General features: G+C 33.9%; 1 protein-coding gene across 1 annotated transcript; it reads right to left on the bottom strand.

Moving 5' to 3' along the window:
• On the bottom strand, positions 1-8,364 carry LOC134680895 (isochorismatase domain-containing protein 1-like). Its single transcript, XM_063540177.1, has 5 exons — positions 8,218-8,364; positions 7,555-7,602; positions 6,085-6,246; positions 4,635-4,751; positions 1-643 (listed from the first exon to the last, which is right to left on the bottom strand). The coding sequence occupies exons 1-5, from the start codon at positions 8,341-8,343 to the stop codon at positions 500-502; spliced, it is 597 nt and encodes a 198-aa protein (XP_063396247.1). The 5' UTR covers positions 8,344-8,364; the 3' UTR covers positions 1-499.
• Between the last annotated feature and the right edge of the window lie 8,193 nt (positions 8,365-16,557).

The following is a 16,557-nucleotide window of genomic DNA, read 5'->3' as shown; positions in this document are numbered from 1 at the left end:
TGTGACTGTATGAATTATATTTACCAAAACAATTCTATATACTATAAATGATTTATCACATGAAATGAATTACACTAATTGAGTAAAAAGACACTTTATAAGTTGTTATTTGTCAAAATATGAATTGATGATGTCTATATTATACTCTCTTCACACCTTTTATCTCACTCTTTGTGTGTTAATTTGATCATCACAATATGCAGGTGAAAAGTGGTGCTGTCGAAAAATTCACTTTTTGTTGTGCCAGCAACTTTTTGAAATCGATGATTACTGCTGGTGACACATATGTTGCTTATACATTGATTTGTGTTCAACTGCTCTGCAGTAAACTATACAAATGCATTTCACAAAAAAAGTAATAAAATCACTAACAATAGTATGGAAACAAAAGGATGCATTGTTCTTATTCACAGACAAGGTAAACATGATTAATGTTCAGAATGACACTTTTTTCTACATAATTATTATTATTTACATATAAAAGTTCCTTGTTTTAGTGTTAAAGTTTTACTAGTCCTGTATCAGGAGCGCTTTTCATTATAAGACCCTGGATAGCTTTAAACTGTGGATGATCTTTATCTCCTATTAACTGTAGTAGTACAGCCTCGCTGGTTGTTACTGTAGCACCCATGTGACGAAATCTCTGGAAATAAACAAACAGGTAACAGGTCACAAATACAACAAAGTATACAATTATGCAATTGAAGCTCAGAAAATATATAGGATGAAAACAAGATGGACTATAGAGGTTCCTAATCGCCCAAATATCTGAATAAGGTTTTAAAAACATATTGGCTCTCAAAATTTAACATTCTCTCGACAAATATCCCTCCTTAACATGATATATCTGTTTATAATAGTAGGATTTGTTCTTTTTATCAACAATTTAATTGCTGCTGTAAAATATTATTCTTCGAGACATCAAACTGAAATATCAGGATAGGTGATTTTTATCTAGATTTAACCATTACCTAAAAACGAGCATATGGATCCCTCTTTTAAAAAAAAACTTTTGGCTTGATATTGAATGAGGAGTAATTGTTTCAACTTTTATGAAGAAATAACCGAGGTTTTTTTTCAAAAGGAGCCTGTAATTCAGTGGTTGTCGTTTGTTAATGTGTTACATATTTGTTTTTCATTCATTTTTTAGCTCAACTAAGTGAGCTTTTCCCATCACTTGGCGTCAGGTGTCCAGCAACGTTGTCCTGCATCCGTCGTCGTTAACTTTTACAAAAATCTTCTCCTCTGAAACTACCAGGCCAAATTTTACAAAACTTGGCCACAATTATCATTGGGGTATCTAGTTTAAAAAATGTGTCCACTGACCCAGTCAACCAACCAAGATGGCCGCCTTGGCTTAAAATAGAACATAGGGGTAAAATGCGGTTTTTGGCATCAAAAACCAAAGCATTTAGAGCAAATCTGACTGGAGTAAAATTGTTTATCAGGTCAAGATCTATCTGCCCCTAAATTGGTAATTTTAAGGAAATTTTGCTGTTTTTGGTTATTATCTTGAATACTGTTATAGCTAGAGATAACCTGTAAAAAGCAATAATGTTCAGAAAAGTAAGATTCACAAATAAGTCAACATGACTGAAATGGTCAGTTGACCACTTTAGCAGTTATTTTCCTTTATAGTCAATTTTTAACAATTTTCATAAAATTTGTAAATTGTTACTAACATTTTCCACTGAAACTACTGGGCCAAGTTCATAATAGATAGAGATAATTGTAAGCAGTAAGACTGTTCAGTTAAGTAAGATGTACAAACACATCACCATCACCAAAAATGTTACTAACATTTTCCACTGAAACTACTGGGCCAAGTTCATAATAGATAGAGATAATTGTAAGCAGTAAGACTGTTCAGTTAAGTAAGATGTACAAACACATCACCATCACCAAAACAAAATTTTGTCATGTATCTATCTGCTTCTTATGTTTAATATTCACATATACCAAGGTGAGCGACACATGCTCTTTAGAGCCTCTAGTTTTATATAAATAAGGTTGTTAGTTGTCTCTCATTTGAATTGTTTTACATTGTCATTTCGGGGCCTTTTATAGATGCAGCTGACTATGGGGTATGGGCTTTGCTCATTGTTGAAGGCCATACATTGACATAAAGTTGTTAATTTCTGTGTCATTTTAGTCTCTTGCGGAGAGTTGTCTCAATGGCACCATACCACATCTTCTTTTTTATATGTGGTCTTTGGGTTAATAGGTCATTCTGGTGTAACTTTCTATCGTATTAATCATAGCCCTAAATATTAAGGTAAAAAAATAATATTAAATAAGGTGAGACACTTTTAAGTTTCAAGTTTTTTTTATGGTAAAATCTATAAAAAAAATAATACATGTGACCTACTTATTAGAACCTAGCTGAAACATATCTTAAACTGATAATCTGAAAATGGCATTTATTTTGGTAAAACAGAATGTGAAGGGTTCCAGAGTGCATTAAAAAAAACTAAATTCAGGCAAAATGATTATTTTTTTCAGTCACATTATCATTGACATATATAGATAAATCTCTTTATGCTAAAATTGATGAAAACTAATCATTTAAAGACAATAACTATCACCCTAAAACAAACAGGTATCATATCAGTGCACCAGATGTTTATTTGGACAACTAATGTTTCTACAATGATGGTCAAGGCCAAAGTATTTTTCAAACCTAATTCAAACATTGAAGAGCTGTAAAACTCAAAAGTACCCCCCAAAAAAGCATTATCATGACAAGAAATCACAGTTTCAATGAGCCCAATGATGATGTCAGTCATATTGGCATTTTTAAAGATTCTGTCTTGTAAATCATGTACACTGTTTACAGGATTTCATAATTCTATTCAAGGTTATATAAATTTAAGGTAATAATTAAGAATTGAATGCTTCTTTTTGTAACTTCATTGGGGTGTAAAAGCCTTGACTGAAGTACATTTTGTATGAAGTGTGGAAGCGCTTCATTCTAACAAGAGTGCACACACTGAAATGTCTCGCCTTGTTTAATAATCATTGATATTATGTTGATAGTCCTGAATATAAAGCTTTATAACAACTTTCACATAAACTTAACATTAACCAAGATAGCTAAACAAAGCCAAATGAACCATGAAAATGAGGTCAAGGTCAGATGAACCATTCTAGACAGACATATTCAGCTAACAATGCATCCATACAACAAATATAGTTGACCTATTACTTATAGTTTAAGAAAAATAGACCAAAACACAAAAACTTAACACTGTGCAATGGACCATGAAATTGAGGTCATGGTCAAATAAAACCTGCAGGACTGACATATAAATCATAATATATTTCCATACACCAAATATAGTTGACCTTTGGCATATAATATTAGATAAAAAGACCAAAACTCAAAAACATAACTTTGACCACTGAACCATGAAAATGAGGTCACGGTTAGATGACATCTGCCTGCTAGACATGTACATCTTACAATCATTCTATACAACAAATATAGTAGATCTATTGCATAAAGTATGAGAAAAACAGACCAAAACACAAAAACTTAACTATAACCACTGAACCATAAAAATGAGGTCAAGGTCAGATGACACCTGCCAGTTGGACATGTACACCTTACAATCCTTCCATACACCAAATATAATAGCCCTATTGCTTATAGTATCTGAGATATGGACTTGACCACCAAAACTTAACCTTTTTTACTGATCCATGAAATGAGGTCAAGGTCAAGTGAAAACTGTCTGACGGGCATGAGGACCTTGCAAGGTACGCACATACCAAATATATAAATCCTATTACTTATAATAAGGGAGAATTCAACATTACAAAAATTCTGAACTTTTTTTTCAAGTGGTCACTGAACCATGAAAATGAGGTCAAGGACATTGGACATCTGACTGACAGAAACTTCTTAACATGAGGCATCTATATACAAAGAATGAAGCATCCAGGTCTTCCACCTTCTAAAATATAAACCTATTAAGAAGTAAGCCAACGCCGCCAACGCCGCTGCCGGATCACTATCCCTATGTTGAGCTTTCTGCAACAAAAGTTGCAGGCTCGACAAAAATGTGTGCAAGGTCAACGCTTTTACAACCCTATGAAGTTACAAAAAGAAGCATTCAATACTTATAATTACATTTTTTAGCTATGATCATGACAACAGGATTTTTTTTTATCATTTAATTCACCTGTGCACTTTATTGTTATCATGGATGATAAGTTTTAAGTGATGCTAATTTCTGAATGAATAACACGTGATGTGCAATTAGCCAATCAGAATAATTTATTATAATGAATCTTACATCTAATGTAATTAATTATTTGGTCAGAAATCTATATCAATATTCTTCATGATCATGATGATAATAATATAGTGATTTCAATCAATAGATATTTTTGTAGCTGTAATATTCATTATAATTTTTGCATTTACCAATTTATTTCTATTATTTATTTTAAAATAATAGTCAAATAAAGTAAGGTCTTAAACATGTTAAAGGAAGTAATTTAATTTTCATATTTTCTATATGTAGGGTCGAAATCTCTATTGGTACATTTCTATAAGCACAAACTCATTGACAGGAAAGCTTTGGAACATAGTGATTGGGTCATGAGATGGCTTCAAAGAAAAAACCTACCTCTAATGCAAATACTCTGTCTGTTTGTGATCTTGATGAACAGGCGTCTGCCACTATATGCACTTCATAATTTTTGTTCAGGAGATCTATCACTGTCTGTTGGACACATACATGGGTCTAAAAATGTTCAGAAAAACAAAAAGATTAAAATTGTGAGTATTTATATACATGTATATAGTGAGGCATAATCCTGACAATTGAATATAATACCCCAAGTTTGAGTGAACAAAATTACTTAAAAACTTTTGGGGATCATAAATCAATTACCCCAACCCCTAAATCTGCCACAATTATTCAAGTTTTAAAGAAAAAATGAAAATTTGAATCATTCTTAAAGTTTTAAATGTATGATCAAAAACTGTGAACTTCTTCAAAGATGATATGTGATTTTTGCTGGGCCATAAGTCAGTGAAGATGCTTACATAGCTACCAGTTTTGCTATCTAGTCAGTTCAAAATAGAAAATCTATACAATTGTTTTCTCAATATTTATATAAACATCAAATGAGTTACCAAAAAAAGCAGTATAAATCAAGAATGTGACCATATTGCATGGATGCCCCACTCTCACTATTATTTCTTATATTCAGTGGACCATGAAATTGGGGTCAATACTCTATTGTGGCATAAAATTAGAAAGATCATGGTATAGCTTAAGTGAACATGTGTACTAATTTTGAAGTTGATTGGATTTCAACTACCTTAATTGACCAGAAACTTTAACCTGAAGAGAGACAGACATACAGGTGATTAAACAAACAAACTAACAGAAAAACAGACCCATAATTGGGACATAAAATCTGTCAAGTATCCCAATAAATAAGGAAATGTGTTCATTATCCTCAAACATTAAAAGAAAATATCAAATTATCTCCCCTGTTTTTCTGGTACTTTTTTTCCTGGATTTTTAGTAAATAACTGACAATATATAGGATAGTATCAAGCTATATTATAAATATTACTCATTTTGACAAGGAATTTTGAAATTATAGTGGAGAAAAAAATAAACACACGATCTAGCTATGACAAATAAATTATATGCCTGCTAAAATTTAACATGCTACAACACAATAATACTTTTTGGTATAAATTCTTCAAAACAGTTTTTGAAAATAAATAACTAAACAGTCACTTTTAATAATGAAAAATAACTGGTAACATAAGCAACATGATGGGTGACACATGTGAACCAGGATCTGTTTACCCATCCGGAGCACCTGAGATCACCCCTAATTTTTGGTGGGGTTCTTGTTGCTTATTTTAGAGTTTTCTATGTTGTGTCATGTGTTCTACTGTTTGTCTGTTTGTCTTTTTCATTTTTAGCCAGGTGTTCAGTTTATTTTCGATTTATGAGCTTGACTGTCCCTCTGGTATCTTTCGTCCCTCTTTTATGAAGAAAGTTCATAGAATGTGATGAAAAGTAACTTATGGAAAGATTTAATAAAAGTTACCTCAATACCAAACAGTACAATATGTTGAACATCGTTAGAACATAAGCTCTGTAGTTGGGTCTCTACCTCTGGTAAAACCATACTAAACTTGGTTTTTGGAAATGTTCCTGCCGCATGTGAAATATCTAATTCTGTTACAGTGCTTCCTAGTCCTTTTGGATACTGAAATGTGCATTATATTTACAATTTTACAAATTTAAGTGATTCTTAAACAATAGGCTGCGTACAATGATTAATGCTCTTTAACACTGATCTAAGATTTTTGCTGATGAAATTCAAAATAACAGCTTTAATCTAAATTTAAATAATGTTTTCCCACTTTTGTTATTCAAAGAAACTGGATTATCGAAGGAGAACTATGATAACCAGGGGGAAAACTGGGAGTCATTCATAATCAAGATATTTAAATTGGAGTTGAAAACACACATGCTGTGAATAGACTCTGTTTAAGTTGAAATGCCTAGGAAATCTGTAAATCAACTTCTTTGACCAATAATAATTTTCTAAATAAAGTGTATAGATGCTCCACCAAATAACAAGAAAAACCTGTCAACTTAGTACGAAAAAATTACGTTTCATTTTCAACATTACTTGTGTAACTTTATTTTTTGTCTTAATTTTCTTGTTCTTTTTTTTTATTACCAGTACTCTTTATATTATAGTGTTAAATCAAACTTTTGCTATGTTCAAATATTATCACATAACATATTATATTTACATAATAGTTCTTGAATAACTGGTCATTTATATCATGATATACATGTATGGACTGCCCACAGGACAGTGGTCATGGTCATGATGGTGGTATTGACTAAGATAGTGATAATGACTGAGCCCAAGGTTCAAGAACTATTATAAATATTTCATTGACAGGCTATGTTTTTGTTTACACGCTGGATACAGGGCCACCTCAAAAGTTTTAGATTATGTCCCCTTTCCCCCGGAACTACCAGAAGTAGCTCTTCAATGTCACTGGCTTTCAAACTGTGAGGAGCCATGTTTTTGAAAATTCTCAAAAATTAAAAATTTCCAAAGCAATTCTAGAAGTTGTACGATTTCTATGGCAAAGAGTGAAGAACAATCGTTAAGTAACACTGCTATTCATTTTAGTTCAATTTTTTCAGTATTACTATATGAATACTAAATCAAGTTCTATATAATTTACCAAAACATATATGGCAAACAATTCAACAACTTAAATATACATTTGTAATATTAAGAACGGGGAAAAGTTTTATTGAAAGAATATATCTCCAAACAGAGAAACCACGCCCCAGCGGTCATTAACAGACTGAAAACACGCCCCATCGGTCATTATCATGGAGAAAGCCATTAACATTTTCCAGTCCATTATGTTCTGTTAATGACTGATGGAATTTATTACTGAGGAATAATGAATATCATGTGACCCCTATTTATCCAATAAGAGAAGCTAATTCTCAACTGATATGAAATAAATGTGTATTATACCTGTTCAGTCACTATCAAAGGAATATTTAGGAGCTTTGAAGCTTGTACCTGAAATAAATAGTAAAAAATAAGTTACAAGTGCCTACAACATATATAATAGATGCATAACTAAGGGAGAATGTACTGTACGTAACAACTGATTTAATCTTCAGATAATATCAGCAGTAATGGTTTTCTTGTGCATGCATGTTAATGAAATTAATGAGTTCATGTTGTTATACAGTTCGTAATTTGCATCTAACATGTCTAACATGTCTAATGTAGAAACTTCTTTGATTTCTTTGTCATATATTTTGTTAAATTTTGTTATTGGTAAGTTCTTTTTCAGCTGAATGATACCCAATTAAGGGAGTAAGTTTTGTAAGGGCCATATTTGGCACTGATTATTAAGTTCTATGTTTCAAGATATAAAATGTTTTAAATTGATAAAAAGACATGTGAACATGGTGAACATGTTGAATACCGGAAGATATATATATAATAAAAGAAGATGTGGTATGATTGCCAATGAGACAACTGTCCACTAGAGACCAAAATGACACAGAAATATATGTTGTCAATCAAGAAAGCAAGCATCTTGATCATGTCAGATTTAGAGAATTTTTTGTTTGAATCAGAGTGATCCTGGGTATATCTTGGTTTTTTTTTTTTAGAAACACTTACAAGCCTTGATGCTACTTCTGTTATTTCTGGAAAATATTTGATGGCATTACGAAATCGCTCTTGCATGTCACATAAGAAAAATACAGTTTTATCAGCACACAAATTCCCAAGGCGTCGGGTTGCCATTTTGTACGAATCAGTTGTCACATGACCATAATACATCTAAAATAATTTAGTAACTTTAAAACGGTTGATAACACAAAGGACGAAAATCTTTTTTTGAAAAACTTGACTTTCGCTTAAAATCAGAGAATATGATTACATATATCATGTATATATAAGAATATTTATTTACAAACACATGGTACTAAGAAAATTAAATGAAATACTCCCAAACGAATGGATAAATAATGATAATTGAACAAGCTACTGTAAACATAAAAAAAATTCTTTTGAAATAAAAAATAAATAAAAAAGCCTGAGAGGTCTTAGATTCATCTTTGAAGATTATTACGGATAGTTCATATGAAAAACTGCTAGAAAAATCAAAATTACCTTCTTTAAAAATAAGAAGAGTACCCACTATTGCAACAGTTACTTTTAATCTAGTTCAACTTGACAAAAAGTCCAAGCTAACTATGGCCTTCAACACGGAGCCTTGTTTCACACCGAACAACAAGCTATCATTGAAAGGGCCCCAAAATTACAAGACGGATAAAACCATTCAAACGGGAAAACCAACGTTCTAATTTGATTTAAGATGACAGCAAACAGCAGTACTACCGAAAGTCAGAACTACTAGGTACGGTTTAAATCGTTTCGCTATATAATACTGCACTGACAAAAATGATCTGGAATGAGCTGCCCAACCCGGCATTGTCGAACGGAAACATCTTTTGACCAATTCAAAAAATTGGTACACACATGGAATCCAAATAATAACTTATGAAAGTGCACTGCATGCATATAGTGTTTTATGCCTGTTTATGCTGATTTCATAAAGGAACTTCTCAGGAAGAAAGATAAGAAGTTATTAATATCCTTAAACTTTGCTTTCCGCTATATAGATAATGTTTTCTCACTATAAAATAATTAAAAATTTGATGACTATTTTGAACGCATCTATCCAATCGAACTAAAGATAAAGGATACAAAAACACAGTTAAGTCTGCCTCCTATCTTGACTTACATCTCGAAATTAACAAAAAGTTGAAAACAAAACATTAAGACAAAAGAGATAATTTCAGCATCCCAACTGTGACCTTTTCCGTTTCTATAAATGTATCACCATCCCAATAGCGCCTGTATGCGGAATATATATCTCCCAACTGATATGATATTCCCGGGCTTGGGTTTTCTATCACGATTTTATTGATAGGAAGCTATTAAACCAAGAGTTCCAAAATGGTGAAGTTGAGATCGTCCCTTTGTATATTTGACGGACATTACTAATTGGTTGACCGTTGTGGCATACCGTTTCACGAAGGGTTACAATTGGTCCTAAAAAGTAAAACCACATAAATACTGAACTCCGAGCAAAATTCAAAAAGGAAAGTCCAAATCAAAAAGCAAAATCAGAAGTCCAAACACATCAAACGAACGGATAACAACTGTCATATTCCTGACTTGGTACAGGCATTTTCTAATGTAGAAAATGGTGGATTGAACCTTGTTTTATAGCTAGCTAAACCTCTCACTTGTGTGATAGTCGCATCAAATTCTAAGTTTTGACCCATTGGGTATGTATTGTTTGAGTTGTAACGTCAGCTTTGGTCATTTCTTTTTAATAATTCTAACCATGTTTAAGCATAATTTACTTTTGAAGCCATCCTAGATACAGAAAGATTTAAGTACAGGGATTTAGTATCATCATTGGTAACTCGTGGTTACCGTGAGAACATTTTGGATCCTATGTTGCGGAAAATAGTTTTCTCGAGCTTATAGGTCCGAAAAATTCACAAAACCATCGTATTTTGATAAAATATATAAAAAATGTGATGATTTTGATTCTTATGAACAGATTACTTTTTACCAAAAAAGGAAATCTTTCAAAAAAGATCCATATATATGAAACAAATTCTGGCGATATAAAATTTTACGATAAAGCTGAACTTAAGGGCCCTACATATATGGCCTTTAAAGTGAACGTTGTCCTATATACATGTCCCCAATATTGGCGCTTTTCTATGAAAGTTACAAGAAAACAAAAATGGTCAACCCATTTTTTATTTTGTATTTTTTTGCAACTCGTGTAATATATATAGGGGGTTGAATCCGCGTTTCCGGAAATACTGTTCAGTCCGTATATGATTTTGATATATACATGTATGTAATCGTAACCACATGTACTGTCTCTTTTTCATTTTGCAAGTGCCATTAAAGGACGTAATTTTATTAGCTGTTAATGTTTTGCCTCTCGCACCCCCATTCAGGATCATTACATGGTGTAGGACCCATTGTTTTTCCCATAATTTTCACTGAAGTGAGAAAACCACGTGGGTGGTCAAATTTTTATAATGATTTTCTTCAAGTTGCCTTATGAATCGCAGTTTTCTGTACGTGAGATTTATCTCATTACAGGCGTATTATTTAACATGCACATTTAATTTTTGATCTGTACGTGAGATTTATCTCATTACAGTGTTGGTTTTTTTCTTCGTTGATGTCGGCGCCGAAATATAGCAATTTAAATGATATGAGCGATGGTGAGTCTACTTTAAGTTTACACTCATTAGTTGAAACGGACGACGAATTTACCGACGATTCACTTTTAAGTTCATATTTATTGGCACCGACTAGGCCTTCTCAAAACCAAGAATTAGATCAAAGTTTACATTTATTAGCCCCGACTAGGCCCTCTCAAACCAACATATTAGATCGTTCTATGCCAATTTTAACACCACAAATAAGTTTGGTTAACAGATTGCATCAAAATAATTTGACTTATAACACAAGTGCATGTTACACTACAAGTACGCCTAGATTAGAACATACAAGTATACCTAGAATAGTGCATACAGCTGTCATGGAAAAATTAGCTCCGTGTAGGAAATTCGGGGGATATCCCCATGAAAATGGACTTGTTTTCTTGCGCGAATTTGACTCTTTCGCTACACTACATAATATCATGCCTTATGAATACCAAAGGCGAATAGCAGCTTTTCACCTCCAGTTAACGGGCCCGGCCCTCACGTGGTTTAACTCGTTAACATTCAATGACAAAAGCTCCTGGGAAAAACTTATTGAACTGCTTAAGAGAAAATATGTAAATCTCGATTGGCAAAGTCCAACAATCATGCTAGAAAATGAGGTTTTTGAACACATATTTAAAGTTGTCACCGGGTCAAGCACTCGAAGATTTTTACTGCCAGCTTGTAGAAAAAGCTCAATTATTACACAAAGCTGATCATGAAATTCTCACCAAATTCATCAAGGGTCTTCCCGAAAAGTTAGCTTTCTTTGTAAGGGCCGGTAACCACAAAGACAGTAATGGTGCACTATCATCTGCCAAAATGGGCGAAGCATACGGGTACAGGTTACATGATGAGATATCTGTTTCTGCCATCAAACAACAAAATACACCCAAAGCTGTTGCCGAACAAAACCCGTCAGTCGTACATGAACTGAAATCTCAAATTCAAGATTTGACAAGTGCAATACAAAAACTTTCAGCTCAATCAGAACAGCCCAGACAGCAATCTTAAAATCGCAGGCAAAATTATCAAAATTTCCGTCAGTCTGATTACCCTAAAGAACAGCGGGATTACAATTTGAACAGGCGGTCCGAAGATCGTCCACCCTTTTATTGTCACGCTTGTAAAGGGCCACAACATTTTAAGCGCGATTGTATGTGGGATGGTGAAGGTCAGGCGAACCCAAGCTCACAATGTCAGCTCTGTAGTCAGTATGGGCATTCAGCATCACACTGTTTACGTTTTTCAAGACAACAGGGAAACTGTCCGAACCCGGGGGACACTGGGCACGTTCCCTCGGGCGACCACCGATAAGTGCCAGAAGGCGTAGTCGCTCTCCTAGTAGACAACATAACGTACATGTACAATCTTGTAATTATACTTGTGACAATTTATTAATCTGTGTACAGCGATGTTTTTCTTGAACTTATTGTCCGTGAGATTTATCTCATGACAATGCCCTTTGATGATGGTACAACGACTTTTTCTGGCGAACTTTTCATGTTTTTGTCCGTGGGATTTATCTCATGACAAATCGTTACTATGATGTCAGATGAAATTCAGTACAGAGCGGAGCCCTATTTCAATGTTATTCAATAAGAACTTTTTTTTTTAAATATACGGACATTAGTTTGTTTGCATATATAATATACATGTACATGGAAACTGATTATTAACTGCTTAAGATTTTTTTTGCATATGTTGATATTACTTATCTTTTTGAAATACTTGAACAATTCGTATTATATATGTTTAATTTGCTTGATTTTTTCTATTATTCTGAGGAAAATAATGAACGATTGTTGATATTGCGTATACATGACATTATGCTAAATACATTTTTATACATGTAGATTTTTATTTCAATTTCATTCACATGAGTATCAAGTTTGAATTATCTAGTCATTAATATTTGATTTATTTAATTTTGTAACATAATAGCAGAAAGTTGGTACTGCGTTTTCAGATTTGTAATTCAATAATTATTTTCTATGAGAAATGCCGATTTTTGTATGTTTATATTGAACATCGATCTTTACTATTTTTGAAATATGTTGATGAGATCGTATGAATATGGTTCATTTTGTATTTAGTGGATTTTTAAGGAAACACGATAGTGATATACAGTTTCATTAGCAAACACATTAAGGGAAATGTAGAGAGAATGTTTTTTTTGTTGTGTTTTTTTTTTTTTTTTTTTTTTGCATGGTATAAAGACGGAAATCTGTATTTGGAACTTTTATGAGGAGTGTATTATCTAGGGTCTATGTTAGTGATATCGAGATAATTTCATAAATAAACCCCGTGAATTGTATCTTTCTGATATGTTTTATCTGTTAGCAATTTTATATGTCTTATGAGAGTGTGTGTGCGTAAATGGGTTTGGTGCACCATGATTCTGTGAGAGATTGTTGATATATTTTTTTGAAACTTGCAACTTATGAAATGGGATCATTATAGGACATTTTCACAACATTGTAAGAGTTAGGGGCTCTGTTGAATTTATTACTCAATGATACATGTATCACGAAACAATTTCGGATCTGTAAAAATATATAACTACTAACTTTCAAAAGTTGAGATTTCGCAACGTCAGATAATTGTAATTTTTCATGCTGTGTTTTGAGATGGTATATGAGTTGGTGCATATATATTGTAAAGCGAATTCAACCCTGAGCAAAATTTACATTTTTCTTTTGTCGGGGGGATGTAATATATATAGGGGGTTGAATCCGCGTTTCCGGAAATACTGTTCAGTCCGTATATGATTTTGATATATACATGTATGTAATCGTAACCACATGTACTGTCTCTTTTTCATTTTGCAAGTGCCATTAAAGGACGTAATTTTATTAGCTGTTAATGTTTTGCCTCTCGAACCCCCATACAGGATCATTACACTCGATTTAAAAGTGCAATTGTGCAAAATATTTTAGACATCGGGAGATATATCATTCGGTATCGTATTACCTTTGCCATAAAATGTATTGTAAACTCCCGTATGACATTACATGAATCTGTCTTATTACTAGCCAATGGTATTTTGTTTTATAACATATCTGAACAATTTCCAAAGACAAGTTTTATTTTAATAATCTTCTAAAACCTTTTTGTATGAATAATAAGAGACAGTGATATACGTCATTTAGACAACAATCCAACGACATGAACATGATCAATAGCTATAAGACTCTGTTAAAACAAAAAACACTTAAAAATTCAAGTGATATAAACTCAAGAAAAAAGCTATTCAGAAATATCTTTAAAATGTTTTCTAGTTTAACCCCACCACAATATGTGTCTGCGTTCCCAAGTCAGGAGCCTATATTTATTCAGTGTTTGTCGTTTGTGCAGTGCTGTGTTACATATTTGTTTTGTTTTTTGTTCAATATTTTATGCATAAATTATACCATTTTTTTTCTCGTTTGAATTTTTTTCTCTTGTAATTTCGAGCCCTTTCATAGCTAACTATGTACTAGTATGGGTTTTTCTCGTTGTTGAAGGGCGTACGGTGACTTATAGTTGTAAACAAGATGGATGCAAATTGAAATCAAATCGTTTGATTTATCTCGCCAAAAGCTTTTGCAAATAATAAATTATAATCGCCATAATAATTTTCCCGCAACATGCGAAAATGCACCAACAAAACCCACCACTATCATCCACCCACTCTCATTCACCCACTTTCATTCCCACTGTCACCCTCCACCACACCTCTCATTCACCCCCTTCTTATTCACCCACTCTCATTCACACTTTCACATTTACCCTTTCACATTTATCCTTTCACATTCACCCACCCTCATCCACCTTCTCACCCTCCACCACGCCCTCTCAGCCACTCATCACTCACTCTCATTCCCACTCTCACCATCCACCACCCATCTCATTCACCGCACTCTCATTCACCCACTCTCATTCACCTACTCTCATTCACCTTCTCACCCTCCAACACGCCCTCTCATTCACTCATCACTCACTCTCATTCACCCTCTCACCCTCCACCACCCCTCTCATTCACCGCCACCACCAACTCTTATTCACCCTTCCACATTCACCCACTATGATATGCCATCTTACCATTCATGAGTATCCCAATATTTTCTCTTTTACCCAACCTCTTTCATTCATGCACTCTCACCCACTAGTCCACCCTCATTCACCCACCCACTCATTCTCATTCAACGACCCACTTTCAACCACCTACTCTCAATTATCCCCCCACTCATTCACCCACTACCCTCGTTCATCCACCACTTAATCATCCACCCATCCCCATTCAACCACCCACTCTCAATCATCTCCCCACTCACTGTCATTCGACCACTTATCTTGTTCAACCACCACTCAATCGTCTACCCATCCCCCACTCACACATCACCCCCCCCCCCCCCCCCCCCCAACCCCATTCCTCACCACACTCGTTCACTCACCACACTCGTTCACCACACTCGTTCACCCACAACTCTCATTCTCATTCACCGACTATTTTCGTTCTCGTTCACCTCTCTCTTTCACTCACCACCATCCCCTTCAATCACCATCCCTTTCACTCACCACTATCCCCTTTCACTCACCTGTCACTCACACCACCATCCCCTTTCATTCACCTTCCACTCACCACTCTCCCCTTTCACCGACCACCCAGTCCTATTCACACACCACCAAGTCCCATTTATCCACACAGTCCCATTCACCCACCCAGTCCCATTCACCCACCACCAAGTCCCATTTATCTACCCAGTCCCATTCACCCACAATCCCCGTCACCCACCACCCAGTCCCATTCAACTGGATGAAATAAAGGGTGGTAACTACGATCTCCTTCTATATACATATATGATATAACTCTACAACATAACAAAAATATAGCTTCTGGCATATTAATTTGGTATATAAACTGAGTTCACTTGTAATAAGTGAAGTGTTAAAATGTCAACATAAGGCATGCCGACATTTTATTTAACTGATAGAATTGGGATTTTTTTTCATGGATTTTACAAGGAAATAATTTAATCTTCCTTTTGAGATATCCCTCGGTTTACGGCAAGACTTAAAGTCCTAGACTTACAGGATTTTTTCTTATTCAGAATTGTTTTCTCGCGAATATTTTCATTTATTTTTTTAAACGCTATCAATCAAATTTTGTTTTCAATATTTAACACTATAAGGTGTGTGGAAAATCTGAAATCAGAATATTTTTTTGAGTTAGCTGCAGTTTTTCATCAAATTTGGAATCAGAATATTTTTTTTCGAAAAAAAAATACCCCCTTCCCCACACACACACTTGAAATTGTCGTTCTCTTATTCTCTATTATTTCTGTAAATGTTCTCTTTGCCATAACCATATGGCGTATCGTATCAGTACATAACATTAATCATTATGTAGATATGCACAAACTTTCGGAAACAGCGGAATGTTATCTTCTTTAATCTTTAAAGATACTAAAGGGGGTTGGGTGGCGGGTGGATAGGAGCGAAAGTGTTCAGATTGCTTCAGTCGACCATGCTTCATCTGTACATTGAACAATGGCTTGCTATTCCATATTCAGGGAGCAACCATTTGTCTTTTGGTTGAGGGCTTCTGTTTTTTGTTTGATGCATTTTATTTTTTTCACCGCTATCAATCAATTAAATTTTTTTTCAGGAAAAACAATATGGATTTAAAATTTATTTTTGCATCGCATTGGGGATCACAATATGATCC

This window comes from Mytilus trossulus, chromosome 8 (assembly GCF_036588685.1).
Source record: "Mytilus trossulus isolate FHL-02 chromosome 8, PNRI_Mtr1.1.1.hap1, whole genome shotgun sequence".
In the NCBI taxonomy this organism is placed as follows: domain Eukaryota; kingdom Metazoa; phylum Mollusca; class Bivalvia; order Mytilida; family Mytilidae; genus Mytilus; species Mytilus trossulus.
Note: the sequence above shows the minus strand (reverse complement) of the source record. Positions and strands in the feature narration are given on the sequence as shown.

Excerpts from the sequence above, each read along its gene's own strand:
- LOC134680895 (XM_063540177.1), bottom strand. The coding sequence starts at position 8,343 with ATGGCAACCCGACGCCTTGGGAATTTGTGTGCTGATAAAACTGTATTT. Across the intron at positions 6,247-7,554 it reads CTTTGATAGTGACTGAACAG|TATCCAAAAGGACTAGGAAG; the intron begins GTATAATACACA and ends TGCACATTTCAG. Across the intron at positions 644-4,634 it reads ACAGAGTATTTGCATTAGAG|AGATTTCGTCACATGGGTGC; the intron begins GTAGGTTTTTTC and ends GTTTATTTCCAG.